The 14,764-nt window shown below is 50.5% G+C and overlaps 1 protein-coding gene across 1 annotated transcript in view; it reads right to left on the bottom strand.

The window, feature by feature from the left end:
• The window catches only part of LOC107299513 (DNA (cytosine-5)-methyltransferase 3B), a gene marked incomplete at its 3' end in the record, with an annotated part of 32,199 nt that extends 18,843 nt beyond the window's left edge, over nt 1–13,356 (bottom strand). The window contains exons 1-7 of the mRNA XM_029286790.1: nt 13,245–13,356; nt 11,419–11,504; nt 10,085–10,237; nt 6,922–7,050; nt 4,838–4,996; nt 3,615–3,722; nt 666–807 (exon numbers count right to left, since the gene is read on the bottom strand). Of these exons, the coding sequence (XP_029142623.1) occupies nt 666–807; nt 3,615–3,722; nt 4,838–4,996; nt 6,922–7,050; nt 10,085–10,237; nt 11,419–11,504; nt 13,245–13,356 (889 nt within the window). The remainder of the gene's footprint in view (nt 1–665; nt 808–3,614; nt 3,723–4,837; nt 4,997–6,921; nt 7,051–10,084; nt 10,238–11,418; nt 11,505–13,244) is intronic.
• Between the last annotated feature and the right edge of the window lie 1,408 nt (nt 13,357–14,764).

The following is a 14,764-nucleotide window of genomic DNA, read 5'->3' as shown; positions in this document are numbered from 1 at the left end:
GAATGAATGAATGAATGAATGAATGAATTGCTGATAGTCGTATCATCACCTAGCACAGTGGTTCTCAACCTTTTTAATGCCGCGACCCCAACCGGTCATAAGTCGAGGACTAAACCGGTCGTAAGTCGAGGACTAAACCGGTCGTAAGTCGAGGACTAAACCGGTCGTAAGTCGGGGACTACCCAACCGGTCGTAAGTCGAGGACTTTCCCTGCCCGGGAGCGCCGCACATGCATGGTTCCGCCCTCTGCGCCGGCCGAGGCGTAGCTGGCAAGCGGCAGAGACGGAGCAGGCTGACCACCAGCTGGCCCAGCCCAAGGGAGGTAAGGCACCCGCCGGAAAAGGGGGAAAAAATGGCGGACAAAAAAAATGGCGGACAGCCTTGCTTGGCGACCCCCGTGAAATGGTCAATCGACCCCAAATCGGGTCCCGACCCACAGGTTGAGAACCATTGACCTAGCATCAATTCCCAGCACCCACAATTGCCTAGAATCAATTCCCAATTCCCAGAATCAATCATCCATTCCCAAAGGGGCCCGGAAGACGCAGCACACAGCCCAAACCCCAGCTGAGCCAAAGGAGCAGATCGGCAGCATCGCCGATTCCCAGTCCCCTGCAGTCACAGCCAGCAATCCCGCTGCCCTTTGCTGGGGGGGGGTGTCTTACCTGAAGTCTTGGGGGGCCGTAGGCCCTTCTCTCCGGCGGGCTTGAATCCCTGGGTGGCCCAATCCAGCATCGGCTTCAGCTTCTCGTCCAGGGACTCCCCAGGGACGCTGGAGAAGGTCTTCCCAGCGCGGCTGCTGGCGATCTGCCGTGGCAAGGATTTTGGTCATGGAGGATTGGGGCAGGGGGCTCAGAGCCTGGAGGAAACACCCAGAAGCCCCCTCCCCACTCGCAGTGCCATCTACCATGCATGGTGGATCTGCCCAAATCCCACCCAGACAAGGGTCCCAAGCGTTTTTCGTTTTTTTTAAAGTGGAGGTGGCAGCAAGGATGGGTTTGAAAGTGCTGCTCTACGGCGCAGCTGGAGTGACTTTGGATTTGGCAACGTACACAAAAATCGCACAAAAATAGGTCAATAAAATTAAGAGGAAGGAATGTCCACCCAAAGGCAATCAAGGGCGATTTTGCTGCAGCCAGGCACCCATCTGTAGCTTTGGGTTGAACTGTGGGGTCCTGGGTGCTCTCTGAGCGGGGTTGTTTTCTGGAAGACGTTTTGTGACCCAACTAGGGAACATCACCAGTGCTGGAAGGGAGNGCAACCTCCGCTCTTTTATGACTCGTGGACTTCAACTCCCAGAATTCCTGAGCCAGCCATGCTGAGGGGAAAGGGAGAGGTTTCCAAGCTGAGCCACGCTGGCTCAGGAATTCTGGGAGTTGAAGTCCTCAAGTCATAAGGGGGCCAAAGTTCCCCCATGCTGGCTCAGGAATTCTGGGAGTTGAAGTCCACGAGTCATGAGGGGGCCGTAGTTCCCCCACGCTGGCTCAGGAATTCTGGGAGTTGAAGTCCACGAGTCATAAAAGAACCAAGGTTGCCTACCCCTGGCCTAGAATCAATTCCCAATATCACCTTTATATAATCACCTGCAATCAATTCCCATTATTGCCTATATAATCGTATAATCCCCTAGCATCCATTCCCGGCACCCATAATTGCCTCCAATCTGTTCCCAGTTTCACTTTTAATCATATAAATCGTCAACAATCCATTCCCCAACTGGTCCAGAATGCGGCCGCGCGGGCGGTGTTGGGAGGGACTCGTCGCTCCCATGTAACACCGCTGCTGCGCGAGCTGCACTGGTTACCAGTGGCCTTCCGGGTGCGCTTTAAGGTGTTAGTTACCACCTTTAAAGCGCTCCATGGCATCGGACCTGGCTACCTCCGAGACCGCCTTCTGCCGCAGATTCCCTCCCATAGACCGGTACGCTCCCACAGAGCGGGCCTCCTCAGGGTGCCGTCGGCCAAGCAATGTCGGCTGGCGACCCCCAGGGGGAGGGCCTTCTCTGTGGGAGCCCCCACCCTCTGGAACGAACTGCCCCCCGAGATCCGGATGATTCCGGATCTCCTTACTTTCCGCCGCGCCCTCAAGACATGGCTTTTCCAGCAAGCGGGCCTGACCTGGGGAGGATTTTAGGAAGGGATGATTTTAGAAGCATTTTAATTGGAAACACAGCTGTCAATATTTGGTTTTTAATTCGGTTTTATAGGGGTTTATATTGTTGTTATTGTTGTATTTTTTGTATTTTTATTTTTATGTATAGTATTTGTTTTTTAATTATGCTGTGAACCGCCCTGAGTCCTATGGGAGAAGGGCGGTATACAAATTAAAGAATGAATGAATGAATGAATGAATGAATGAATTGCTGATAGTCGTATCATCACCTAGCACAGTGGTTCTCAACCTTTTTAATGCCGCGACCCCAACCGGTCATAAGTCGAGGACTAAACCGGTCGTAAGTCGAGGACTAAACCGGTCGTAAGTCGAGGACTAAACCGGTCGTAAGTCGGGGACTACCCAACCGGTCGTAAGTCNTGACCCAACTAGGGAACATCATTAGTGCTGGAAGGGAGGAAGGATTGTGGGGTCCTTGGTGCTCTCTGAGCTGAGGGGGGGTGTCATGCACATGTTTCATGACCCAACTGGGGAACATCATGCTAGAAGGGAGGAGGAGGAGGACGACGACTGTGGAGTCCTTGGTGCTCTCTGAACTTGATGGTTTCATGACCCAACTAGGGAACATCATCCGTGCTAGAAAGGAGTGGGGTGTGTGGAGAGGAGGAGGAGGAGGACGCCTGGAGGATCCTTGGTGCTTTCTGAGCTGGGTGCTTTCCTTGCAGACTTTTCATGACCCAACTAGGGAACATCATCAGTTCCAGAAGGGAGGGGAGTTTGCAGGGAGGAGGAGGAGCCGGGGGGGGCACCCCTCATTGGTGCTCTCTTGTTCTCGTGCAGACGTTTCATGACCCAACTAGATAACCGCATCGGTGCTAGAAGGAAAGCTCCTTTGCTCCCTGTTTATATACTAGTGACTTGCCCTGTCCATCTTGGTGGGAGTGGTGGTTTTTTTTTGTTTAATTTTATTTATTTGTATCCTGCCTTTTGTTATTTTTACAAATTACGTAAGGGGGCAAAGAGGCCTAATACTTTTTCCTCCCCTTATTTTCCACCTATTATCTGGTTGGGTCATGAAATGTCTGCAAAAAAACCACCAAGGCAGTGATCACCAAGGTCCCTATCCTCCTCCTCCTCCTCCTCCTCCCTTCTAGCCCTGATGATGTTCCCTAGCTGGATCATGAAATGTCTGCAAGAAATCCACCAAGCTCAGAGAGCACCAAGGACTCCACAGTCCTCCTCCTCCTCCTCCTCCTCCTCCTCCTCCTCCTCCTCCTCCACAAACACCACTCCCTCTAGCACTGATGATGTTCCCTAGTTGAGTCATGAAAGGTCTGCCAGAGAACAACAGCACTTCAATGACCCCACAGATGCTACCTACATTGGTGCCAACTGGCTTACAGCTACCCATTCTCTGCCCCTGATAGGCATCACCCCAATCATCCACATGCTAAGCCACCATCTCCCATGCTAAGCCACCTTTGCACCCACCCCCTTCTCACCTCTAAAACGTGGAGAATGGATTGCCGGTAGGACACCAACTTCTGAAAGGTGGTGGGGTTAAAATGGTCCTGGAAGTTCACCAGCCCCACCAGTTTCTCAGCGGAGATCTGCAACGAGGAGACAAGGGCTGGTCAATCTTCGTCCCTTTATCCCCGCCGTCCCAGAAAAGACCCCTCCCCAGGGCAGCATCCTCAACTCCCTAAATCTGGGATCGACCTGGTGGCGCCTCTACCTGGAGTAACAGAGGCTCAACCAGGTGATGTTCTCCTGGGTAGGGATCGACTTGTGAATTTCCCCCGCATTTCTGAGATGGGTTAATGCAGGGGTCTTCAAACTTGGCCCTTTTATGACTGGTGGACTTCAACTCCCAGAGACCCCCACCACTCCTGCTTCCTGGATTCTGGTCATGACTTGGAGAAAAAAAAAAGCACTTTTCCGTACAATTTATTCTCAAAGTCAATAAACCGACTGCAAGCTTTCTTGAAAAATATATGAAAAATACATTGGGGAGTTTGAAAATGGCTTACAGTTGGGTTCCGCAAATGCGGTTTGGTTACAAACAGCGATTTGCAAGCCACAATTTGTGGTTTCACGCAGGGGGTCTTCAAACGTGGACCTTTTATGACTGGTGGACTTCAACTTCCAGAATTCCTCAGCCAGGCATGCTGGCTGAGGAATTCTGGGAGTTGAAGTCCACCAGTCATAAAAGGGCCATGTTTGAAGACCCCTGGTTTAGGACTACATACCTATATTAGATTCTTTATGAGGGGGAAAAAAGCAGAAATCTTACCCTTGTTCTACATTTAGTGATTATTATCTACCTTCCAGCCATGGAGCCACAAAGCAGCCCACAAAAATCTGAACTAGGCCTCTATCTGCTCTTTTTTTCCAGAATGTTCCTTCAAGGTTTCTCACAATACTCATACCTGCCTTATATATTCTATAGAACAGGGGTCTTCAAACTTGGCTCTTTAATGACTTGTGGACTTCAACTCCCAGAATTCCTCAGCCAGGCACACTGGCTGAGGAATTCTGGGAGCTGAAGTCCACAAGTCATCAAAGGGCCAACTTTGAAGACCCCTGGTTTAACGTGTCCGAACCCAGCTGGTTGCCTTTCTATTCCACAAACCACGGCTAAGAAAATGGTAGATTCGTCCGAGGACAGAGCCAAGGGGCTGACCCTCTTCCCAGCCAGCCCACCTCCCCCTTCCACGCCCCTCACCTCCGAAAACTTTCCGTCCCCAAACCATTTCACCCAGCGCATGCCGGGGGCCGCCTGGCGGTTGGAGGTGGTCTTCCAGGACACCACAATGGCCGGCCACCAAGAAAAGCCTTTGATCTTGCCCCAGACGAGCTCTCCGAACCCAAAGCCTTTCCCGTCCTGCAAATCAAAACAGAAAGAAGGGGAAGGATGGACAGCAGAGGTCAGTTAGGGTTAGGGGGAAAGCGGGATAATAATAATAATAATAATAATAATAATAATAATAATAATAATAATAATGATGATGATGATGATGATGATGATGATGATGATGATGATGTTGTTGGAAGGGACCATGGAGGTCATCTAGTCCAACCCCCTGCTCAGACAGGAAACCCTATACCATTTCAGACAAATGGCTGTCCAGTCTCTTCTTAAAAACTTCCAGTGTTGGAGCATTCACCGCTTCTGGAGGCAGGTTGTTCCCCTGGTTAATTGTTCTCACTGTCAGGAAGTTTCTCCTTAGTTCTTGGTTGTTTCTCTCCTCGATTAGTTTCCACCCGTTGCTTCTTGTCCTGCCTTCAGGCGCCTTGGAGAATAGCTTGACTCCCTCTTCTTTGGGGCAGCCCCTGAGATACTGGAAGGCTGCTATCCTGTCCCCCCTCGTCCTTCTCTTCATTAAACCGGACACACCCAATTCCAGCAGCCGTTCCTTGTATGTTTTAGCCTCCAGTCCTCTAATCATCTTTGTTGCTCTTCTCTGTACTCTCTCTAGAGTCTCAGCATCTTTTTTACATCCTGGTGACCAAAACTGGATGCAGTATTCACTTCTTTAATAGATTGGGGAAATGCTGCAGACATAATGTATCTTCAATTTCCATATTGCAATAGCACAGGGGTAGGCAACCTTGGCTCTTTTATGACTCGTGGACTTCAACTCCCAGAATTCTTGGGCCAGCCATTCTGAGGGGAAAGGGAGGTTTCCAAGCTGAGCCACGCTGGCTCAGGAATTCTGGAAGTTGAAGTCCACCAGTCATGAGGGGGCCATAGTTCCCCCATGCTGGTTCAGGAATTCTGGGAGTTGAAGTCCACGAGTCATGAGGGGGCCGTAGTTCCCCCATGCTGGCTCAGGAATTCTGGGGGTTGAACTCCACGAGTTATAAAAGAGCCAAGGTTGCCTACCCGTGGCCTAGTCCATTGTTTCTCTACCTCAGCAACTTTAAGACGTGGGGACTCCAACTCCCAGAATTCCTGAGCCAGCCATGCTGAGGGGAAAGGGAGAGGTTTCCAAGCTAAGCCATGCTGGCTCAGGAATTCTGGGAGTTGAAGTCCACGAGTCATGAGGGGGCCATAGTTCCCCCATGCTGGCTCAGGAATTCTGGGAGTTGAAGTCCACGAGTCATGAGGGGGCCATAGTTCCCCCATGCTGGCTCAGGAATTCTGGGAGTTGAAGTCCACCAGTCATAAAAGAGCCAAGGTTGCCTACTCCTGGAACAGCGCTACATCAGGATCCAGATCAGAGTTCTCCATTTTTAAACTGGATGTTCAGGATGGCTTACCCATTCACAGGTAGTCCTCGACGTACGACCGTTCCTTTAGTGACCGTTCAAAGTTACCACAGTACTGAAAAAAGGGACTTGTGACCATTTTTAACACTTAACAACCGTTCCTGCATTATCCCATCATCCTGGGATCAGATTTCAGCCACTTGGCAACTGACTCATAGTTATGACGGTTGCACAGCATCCCCGGGGGTTACGTCATCCCCTTTTGCGACCTTCCGAAAAGCCAAGTCAGTGGGGGAAGCCAGATTCACTTAACAACTGTGTGACTCGCTTAACAACCGCAGGGATGCCCTTAACAACTGCGGCGAGAAAGGTCGTAAAATGGGAGGCAAAACTCGCCGAACCTGTGTCTCAACATCACAAATTTTGCTCTCAGTTGTCATCGTAAGTCAAGGACTACCAGAACAAGGAGTGGATTTTTGGCTAAAACTTAAATCTTGAAACCGTTTTGGACGCCCCTCCTTTCTGCCAATAACAACAGGGGGCGTCTCCTTTAAAGACGGTTAAATTCGCTCCCGAAGCCCACCCCGGTGCTCCCACCTGATATTCTTCCATCTTTCTCAGTGTTCGGTATTCACAGCCGTTCGGGACCTGGGTGTTCTCCTTCTGCTTGGAAATCTCCTCTTCGGAGTAGTTTTTCTGGATAAATCCGGAAAGCCTCTTTGAGTGCTGGAAAGGAAGGGGAGGGGAAAATGAGTCCGCTCCGCAGGAGAGGCGCGAAGGAGACGCAAGGAGGGCGCCTCGATCAAAAAACAGACTGTCCTTGCGTAGACCCTGCAAAGTGACCCTCTCATCTCCTCTTATGGAGCAGGGGTCTCCAACCTTGGCAACTTTACGCCTTGTGGACTTCAACTCCCAGAATTCCCCAGCCAGTCAGGCTAGAACTAGAACTCATCGCCTCCTGGTGATTGGCCCAAAGTCACCCAGCTGGCTTTCATGCTTAAGGCGGGACTAGAACTCCCAGTCTCCTGGTGATTGGCCCAAACTCACCCAGCCTACTTCCCTACCTGAGGCAGGACTAGAACTCACTGTCTCCTGGTGATTGGCCCAAAGTCACCCAGCCGTCTCCCATGCCTAAGGCAGAACTAGAACTCCCCACCTCCTGGTGATTGGCCCAAAGTCACCCAGCCGGCTTTCATGAGTAAGGTAGGACTAGAACTCATCGTCTCCTGGTGATTGGCCCAAAGTCACCCAGCTGGCTTTCATGCCTAAGGCGGGACTAGAACTCACCGCCTCCTGGTGATTGGCCCAAAGTCACCCAGCCGGCTTCAGTGCTTAAGACAGAACTAGAACTCACAGTCTCCTGGTGATTGGCTCAAAGTCATGCTGGTTGGCTGGGGAATTCTGGGAGCTGGGAGTCCCCAAGGCTTAAAGCTGCCAAGGGTTGGAGATCCCTGCCCTTGAGGACTAGTGTGATGGGTTGACAGGTTCATAATTCATCCTGCCCTCAACAAGCAGGACCCCCAAGGACCAACAGGGGGCAGTTTTTTCCCCCTCAGGTGACAATAGGTACAAAATGTCTGGGAGTTGCAATCCTTGACTTACAGTCATTCGTTTAGTGACCGTTGCAGCATCTCCTGTGGTCACGTGATCAAAATTCAGACACTTGGCAACTGACTCGCATTTACGACGGTTTGCAGTGTCTCCCGGGGTCACGTGATCCCCTTTTGCAACCTTCTGGCAAGCAAAGTCAATGGGGAAGCCGGATTCGCTTAACGGCCAGGTTACTAACTTAACAATGGGGGTGATCTGCTTAAGAACGGTGGCAGGAAAGGTCATAAAACGGGGCAAAACTCACTTAACAACTGAAATGTCAGGCTCACCTGTGGCCATAAGGCGAGGACTACCTGCACCCTTTAAATGTCTATAAAGGCTGAGAAGACAAGTTTCGATCGAGGTCACGAATCCCAGCCTTATTGATTACGCGCCTATAAATATACACTCCGTCTGCTCATACAGTTAAGTCCTCGGCATACGACCGTAATGGAGCCTGCCCATCACGGTCATAATTCATGGCGGTTGGAAAGTAGGACGGTCACGCGATCGACCCCCAATTTGATGACCTTTTTTTGCGTAAGTTCTTAAGCGAGTCCCAAAGTCGTCAAGCGGATCCATTCCTTGCCATGTGCTAGTTTATTATAATAATAAAGTTGGAAGGGACCTTGGAGGTCATCTAGTCCAACCCCCTACTCAGGCAGGAAACCCTATACCATTTCAGACAAATGGCTGTCCAGTCTCTTCTTAAAAACCTCCAGTGTTGGAGCATTCACCGCTTCTGGAGGCAGGTTGTTCCACTGGTTAATTGTTCTCACTATCAGGAAGTTTCTCCTTAGTTCCAGGTTGCTTCTCTCCTTGATTAGTTTCTATCCATTGCTTCTTGTCCTGCCTTCAGGCGCTTTGGAGAATAGCTTGACTCCCTCTTCTTTGGGGCAGCCCCTGAGATACTGGAAGACTGCTATCATGTCCCCCCTCGTCCTTCTCTTCATTAAACTAGACATACTCAATTCCCGCACCCACAACTTCTGGAGGCAGGTTGTTCCACTGGTTAATTGTTCTGTCAGGAAGTTTCTCCTTAGTTCTAGGTTGCTTCTCTCCTTGATTAGTTTCCATCCATTGCTTCTTCTCCTGCTTGCAGGCACTTTGGAGAATAGCTTGACTCCCTCTTCTTTAGGGCAGCCCCTGAGATACTGGAACACTGCTATCCTGTCCCCCCTCGTCCTTCTCTTCCTTAAACTAGACATACCCAATTCCAGCAACCGTTCCTTACATGTTTTAGCCTCCAGTCCCCTAATAATCTTTGTTGCTCTTCTCTGCACTCTTTCTAGAGTCTGAACATCTTTTTTACATCGTGGTGACCAAAACTGGATGCAGGATTCCAAGTGTGGCCTTACCAAGGCCTTGTAAAGTGGTATTAGTACTTCATGTGATCTTGATTCTCTCCCTGTTAATGCAGCCTAGCACTGCGTTGGCCTTTTTGGCAACTGCAGCACACGGCTGGCTATCTATTAAGCGGTGTTTATTTCTAGTTTTAGGCAAAACTGTCGTAAAATGTGGTCATAAATTGCACATGACTATGAAGGTGGCATGGCTGCTAAGCACCCATATATAGGGGTCATTTGATTGGGGGGGGCTTGGACCATTGGAACTTCAAATCCACTTTGCATGTACCCCCCCCCCAGATAAGTCTATCAGATCTTCAACTGGTGGCTAAGCGAACGGTCGTAAAACAAGGACTTTTTCCTCCATTTTTTCCCCACCTTGTTTTATAAGGTGGCGTAGAGGTCATCCTCAACTTATGACCACAATGAAGCCCAAAAAATTTACGTTGCTAAGCGAGAGGCTTGTTAAGGGAGGGGTTCCCCCTCCCTTTTTTTTTACGGCTGTTAAGTGAATCAGTTGTGTGGTTGCTGAGTTGTGTGATTGTCAGAAAGTCACAAAGGGGGGGGAATCATGTGACCCCCGGGGGGCCCTGCGACCGTCATAAATACGAGTCAGTGGCCAAGCGTCTGAATTTTGATCCCGTGACCACGGGGCAGGCTGCAACGGCCGTTAAGCGTGAAAAACGGTCCTAAGTCCCCTTTTTCCGTGCCGTCGTAATTTTGAGCGGTTGCTAAACGAATTGTTGTAATACGAGGACTGACTGTATTCTTCTCCTTGATTTCTTGCAATGAGTTAAATTCAAAAGAAGGAGACCCCCCCCTACCCTGATTTTGTGACGTTCCTTGAAACCTTCTATGCTTTCTACGTCGTCTTTGGGCTTCCTGTCCTGCGAGGCGGGCCCAGCCTGGAAGACGATCCGGGGCGGCGGTTTCTGTCTCAGGCTGTTCTCCCAGCCGGCGCTTCCTCGCAACGGGACCTGGAAACACCCCCCCCCCAAAAGGGGAGAGAAAACCATTAGGATCCGAGCACCTGGACCCCCGAACCGAGAGAACAGGGGTCCCTTAAATTCTACTCTTCCTCTCATCAGAAATGGGAAGATTACACCACAAAATGTCACTCCCAGGGAAAAAGCAGTTTCCAGTGCTCCCCAAAAAAACCATGAATTATACGGACATTCCTTTATTTATTTGTAAGCCCGTCTTTATTATTTTTCAAAAAACATATTTTACACACATATTTTCCGCACAACAGCCTGTGGGGTGGGTTGGGCTGGGCTGAGAGAGGGACTGGCCCAAAGTCATGTAGCTGGCTTCTGTGGCTAAGGCGGGACTAGAACTCACTGTCTCCTAGTGATTAGGCCAAAGTCACCAGGCTGGCTTTCCTGCCTAAGGCGGGACTAGAACTCATCATCTCCTGATGATTGGCCCAATGTCACCCAGATGGCTTTCATGCCTACGGCGGGACTAGAACTCACCGTCTCCTGGTGACTGGCCCAAAGTCACCCAGCTGGCTTTCAGGGCTAAGGTGGGACTAGAACTCACAGTCTCCTGGTGACTGGCCCAAAGTCACCCAGTTGGCTTTTGTGCCTAAGACAGTACTAAAACTCACCATCTCCCAGTGATTCGCCCAATGTCACCCAAATGGCTTTCGTGCCTAACACGGGACTAGAATTCACCATCTCCTGGTGATTGGCCCAAAGTCATCCAGCTGTCTTTCGTGCCTAAGGTGGGACTAGAACTCTCCATCTCCTGGTGACTGGCCCAAAGCTGGCTTTGGTGCCTAAGGCAGTACTAAAACTCACCATCTCCGGGTGATTCGCCCAGTGTCAACCAAATGGCTTTCGTGCCTAACGTGGAACTAGAACTCATTGTCTCCTGGTGATTGGCCCAAAGTCACCCAGCTGTTTTTCGTGCCTAAGGTGGGACTAGAACTCCCCGTCTCCCAGTGATTCGCCGAAAGTCTCCCAGACGGCTTTCGTGCCTAACGTGGAACTAGAACTCACTGTCTCCTGGTGATTGGCCCAAAGTCACCCGGCCAGCTTTCGTCCTTAAGGCAGGACTAGAACTCACAATCTCCCGTTCTCTAGCCTGGTGCCCAAACTGGTTCTCCCAAACTGGCGCATCCTGGCGTTGGACGGCACACCTGTCCTTGGCTCACCTCCCAGCCTTGCTTGGGAATGTCATCAGTCTCCTCCTCCTCCTCCTTCTTTGTGTGGCATGTCACACTTTCCGCCTGGCTGGCATCTGTGCAAAGGAATCGTCAGTCAACAGGGTGCCGCGCCTGGCGTTTTTGACACCCGCGACTTCCTTTCTGCAGGAATCCGCCCGGGGCGAACCACAAACCCCGACGACGTCCCAGTTCTAAGCCAGTTCGACGAATTTTGTTTCTCCACAAGGATTTCAGCCCTGGAAGTTCCCACGCCTGCCTGCCTGCCTGGCTAGCTGACAGCGCTCAAAGATCTCCTGGTGGTCTCCCATCCTTCTCCTTCTTCTTCTTCTTCCCTGTGACTGCAGACGTCTAGTTCTGAAACCCGTCGGATGCCCCGCAGGCCTGCAGCTCTCTGCAGGCAGTTCCTGGATTCACCAAATGCGAGCGGTCCTCCACTTACGACCACCACTTCCGTCACTGAGATGGTTGTTATCGGAGTCGCACCCAATTTGACAAGCTTGTCATGCCGTGGGGGGTCGTGAAGCCAAATCAAGGTTATAAAGTTGGGTGTGACTCGCTCAACAACCACCTCGCTTACTGATGGAAGTCCCAGTTATGGTCGTTAAGTTGAGGACCACCTGTCATTTTAAGCCTCACGGGCCAGTGATTCCTCCATCATGCTGGGAGCCTCCAGAATAACGTTTCTCAACCTTTGAAGATGGGTGGATTTCAACTCCCAGAATTCCCCAGCCAGCTTTGCTGGCTGGGGAATTCTGAGAGTTGAAGTCCACCCATCTTCAAGTTGCCACAGTTGGGAAATCCTAATCTTCCTTCCTTTCTGCTTATCCTCCCTCCCTTCCATCCTTCCTTCCTCTTTCTTCTCCCTCTTCCTTCATTTCTTCTTTCCTTCCTTCCTCCTCTTTCCCTCCCTTTTCTTCCTTCCTCTTTATCCATCTCTTCCTTCTCTTCCTTTCTTCCCCCATCTCTTTATCCTCCCCTCTGCCATTCTCCTTCCTTCCTATCTTCTTCTCCCTCCTTCATTTATTCCCCCTCCCCACCTCCTTCCTTCCTCCCTCCCTCTTTATCCTTCCTTCCTTCTCCCTTCTCTTTTCTTCCTTTCTTCCTCCATCACTTTATCCTCCCTTCTGCCATTCTCCTTCCTTCCTACCTTCTTCTCCCTCCTTCTTCATTTATTCCTCCTCCCCACCTCCCTCCCTCTCTTTATCCTTCCTTCTCCCTCTCTCCCTTTTCTTCCTTTCTTCCTCCATCACTTTATCCTCCCTTCTGCCATTCTCCTTCCTTCCTACCTTCGTCTCCCTCCTTCTTCAGTTATTCCTCCTCCCCACCTCCTCCCTTCCTCCCTCCCTCTTTATCCTTCCTTCTCCCTCTCTCCCTTTTCTTCCTTTCTTCCTCCATCACTTTATCCTCCCTTCTGCCATTCTTCTTCTTTCCTACCTTCTTCTCCCTTTCATTTCTTCCTCCTCCCCACTTCCTTCCTTCCTCTTTATCCTTCCTTCCTTCTCTCTCTTCCTCTTTATTCTCCCTCTCCCTTCTCTTTTCTTCCCTTCTTCCTCCCTCTCTTTATCCTCCCTTCCACCATTCTCCTTCCTTCCTCCCTTCCCTCCTTTCCGCCCTCTCCTCTTTATCCTCCGTCCCTTCTTCTTCCTTCCTTCCTTCCTTCCTTTCCTCTTTATCCTCCGTCCCTTCTCCTTCCTCCTTATCCTCCAGACCAAGGCAAGGCCACCCATCCTCCAGAACCGGACTGATGACCACAGGGGCAAAGAGGGAGCTCCAGGCTGCCCCAATCCTTGATGGCCTCCGGGGCGCAGAGATACCTGTGTGGTCTTCCTCCTTGAGGGGAGGGTCCGAGTCGCTGCAGTTCCCGTTGACCAAGACCAGATCTTCCTCCCCCTCCGTCGTCCAGCTGGCGTTCTTCTCTCGCTTCATCTTCTCACCTGCCGGAGAGATTTTGCAGCAAGACAACCTTGAGCCAAACCCAAACTTCGCCCACTGATACTCAACACGACAAAAGAGCTGCCATTTTCTTTGATCCCAATTTAAGAGCATTCACCCCCACAGTGGCTAGGTTCCCATTTTAAGAGTGTTTTGCAAGCTGAGTCAAATTTCAACTCCCAGAATTCCCCAGCCAGCCATGCTTGAAGATGGCTGGACTTCAACTCCCAGAATTCCCTAGCCAGCATCTTTTAACATGGGTGGGCTTCACCTCTTAAGCAAAATCTCCTTGATGCTGGCCTATTTAGACTAGTATTTCCAATCTTGGCCACTTTTAAGATAGGTTGACCTCAACATATGGCTGGCTGGGGAATTCTGGGAGTTGAAGTCCACTCACCTTCAAGCGTGCTGACTAGGGAATCCCCAACTGTGGCATATATCCGATACCTGGAGGTGAGTCAGCATTTAAGTCAGTACGGTATTTTTCAAACTTAGCAGCTATTAAGTTGGGTGGACCTCAACTCCCAGAATTCCTCAGCCAGCCATGCTGGCTGAGGAATTCTGGGAGTTGAAGTCCACTCATCTTAAGGTTGCTGCAGTTAACGCTTATTGGCAAAGACTGCAACCTGGGGCTTAATTCAACTGCCCCCCCAAAACAAACTTTCAGTTGATTATTTTAAAGGGGGGTACCACTCCCCACAATCCCAGGGCTCACAAAGGCCAGGCAAAAAGGGAAGTAGGAAGTGAGCCCTTGTGTGTTTGGGGGAGGGGAGGAAAGGGGGAGGAACAATGCCTCCAGTTCTTTGCCTTGATCCTGCAGAGGTTCCCAGATCAAAAAGGGATCTGCCCAGGCAAGCAAAGCTTCCTTGGGCTGACTGCAAGAGACAAGAGAAAAAAAATCAAAACAAAACACCGTTTAAATTAAAATGGGTTTTCCGGCAAAAAACATTCAAAGAGAGAGGCGCTTGTGTATGGGCCCGGAGGCTGAAAACACAACACAACACAACACACGGAGAGACACACAATCTTTTCCACGCGACGCTGCTGCCTGCATGCCACCTTCATCACAAAGAGGTCAAGACAGCCCTGGAGGGCGATCGTGGTGTGCAAAAAAAAAAACTGAATTACTGTTGCAAACGGGAGCAAATTCTGGATTCGCTTGATGGAAGTTGCAACGGCACTGCTGGAAAAAGTGACTTGTGACCCTTTTTTCACACTTACGACCGTCGCAGCATCCCGACGGTCACGTGATCAAAAATTCAAAGGCTTGGAAACTGGCATGTACGTAGGACGGTTGCAAAGTCCCCACGGGGGGGGGGGGTCACGTGATCCCCTTTTGAGACCTTCTGACAAGCCAGCGATGAAGCTGTATCCACTTAATAACCGGGAAACTAACTTAGCA

This window comes from Protobothrops mucrosquamatus, unplaced genomic scaffold, assembly GCF_001527695.2.
Source record: "Protobothrops mucrosquamatus isolate PMUCROS unplaced genomic scaffold, P.Mucros_1.0 scaffold5049, whole genome shotgun sequence".
Classification (NCBI taxonomy): domain Eukaryota; kingdom Metazoa; phylum Chordata; class Lepidosauria; order Squamata; family Viperidae; genus Protobothrops; species Protobothrops mucrosquamatus.
Note: the sequence above shows the minus strand (reverse complement) of the source record. Positions and strands in the feature narration are given on the sequence as shown.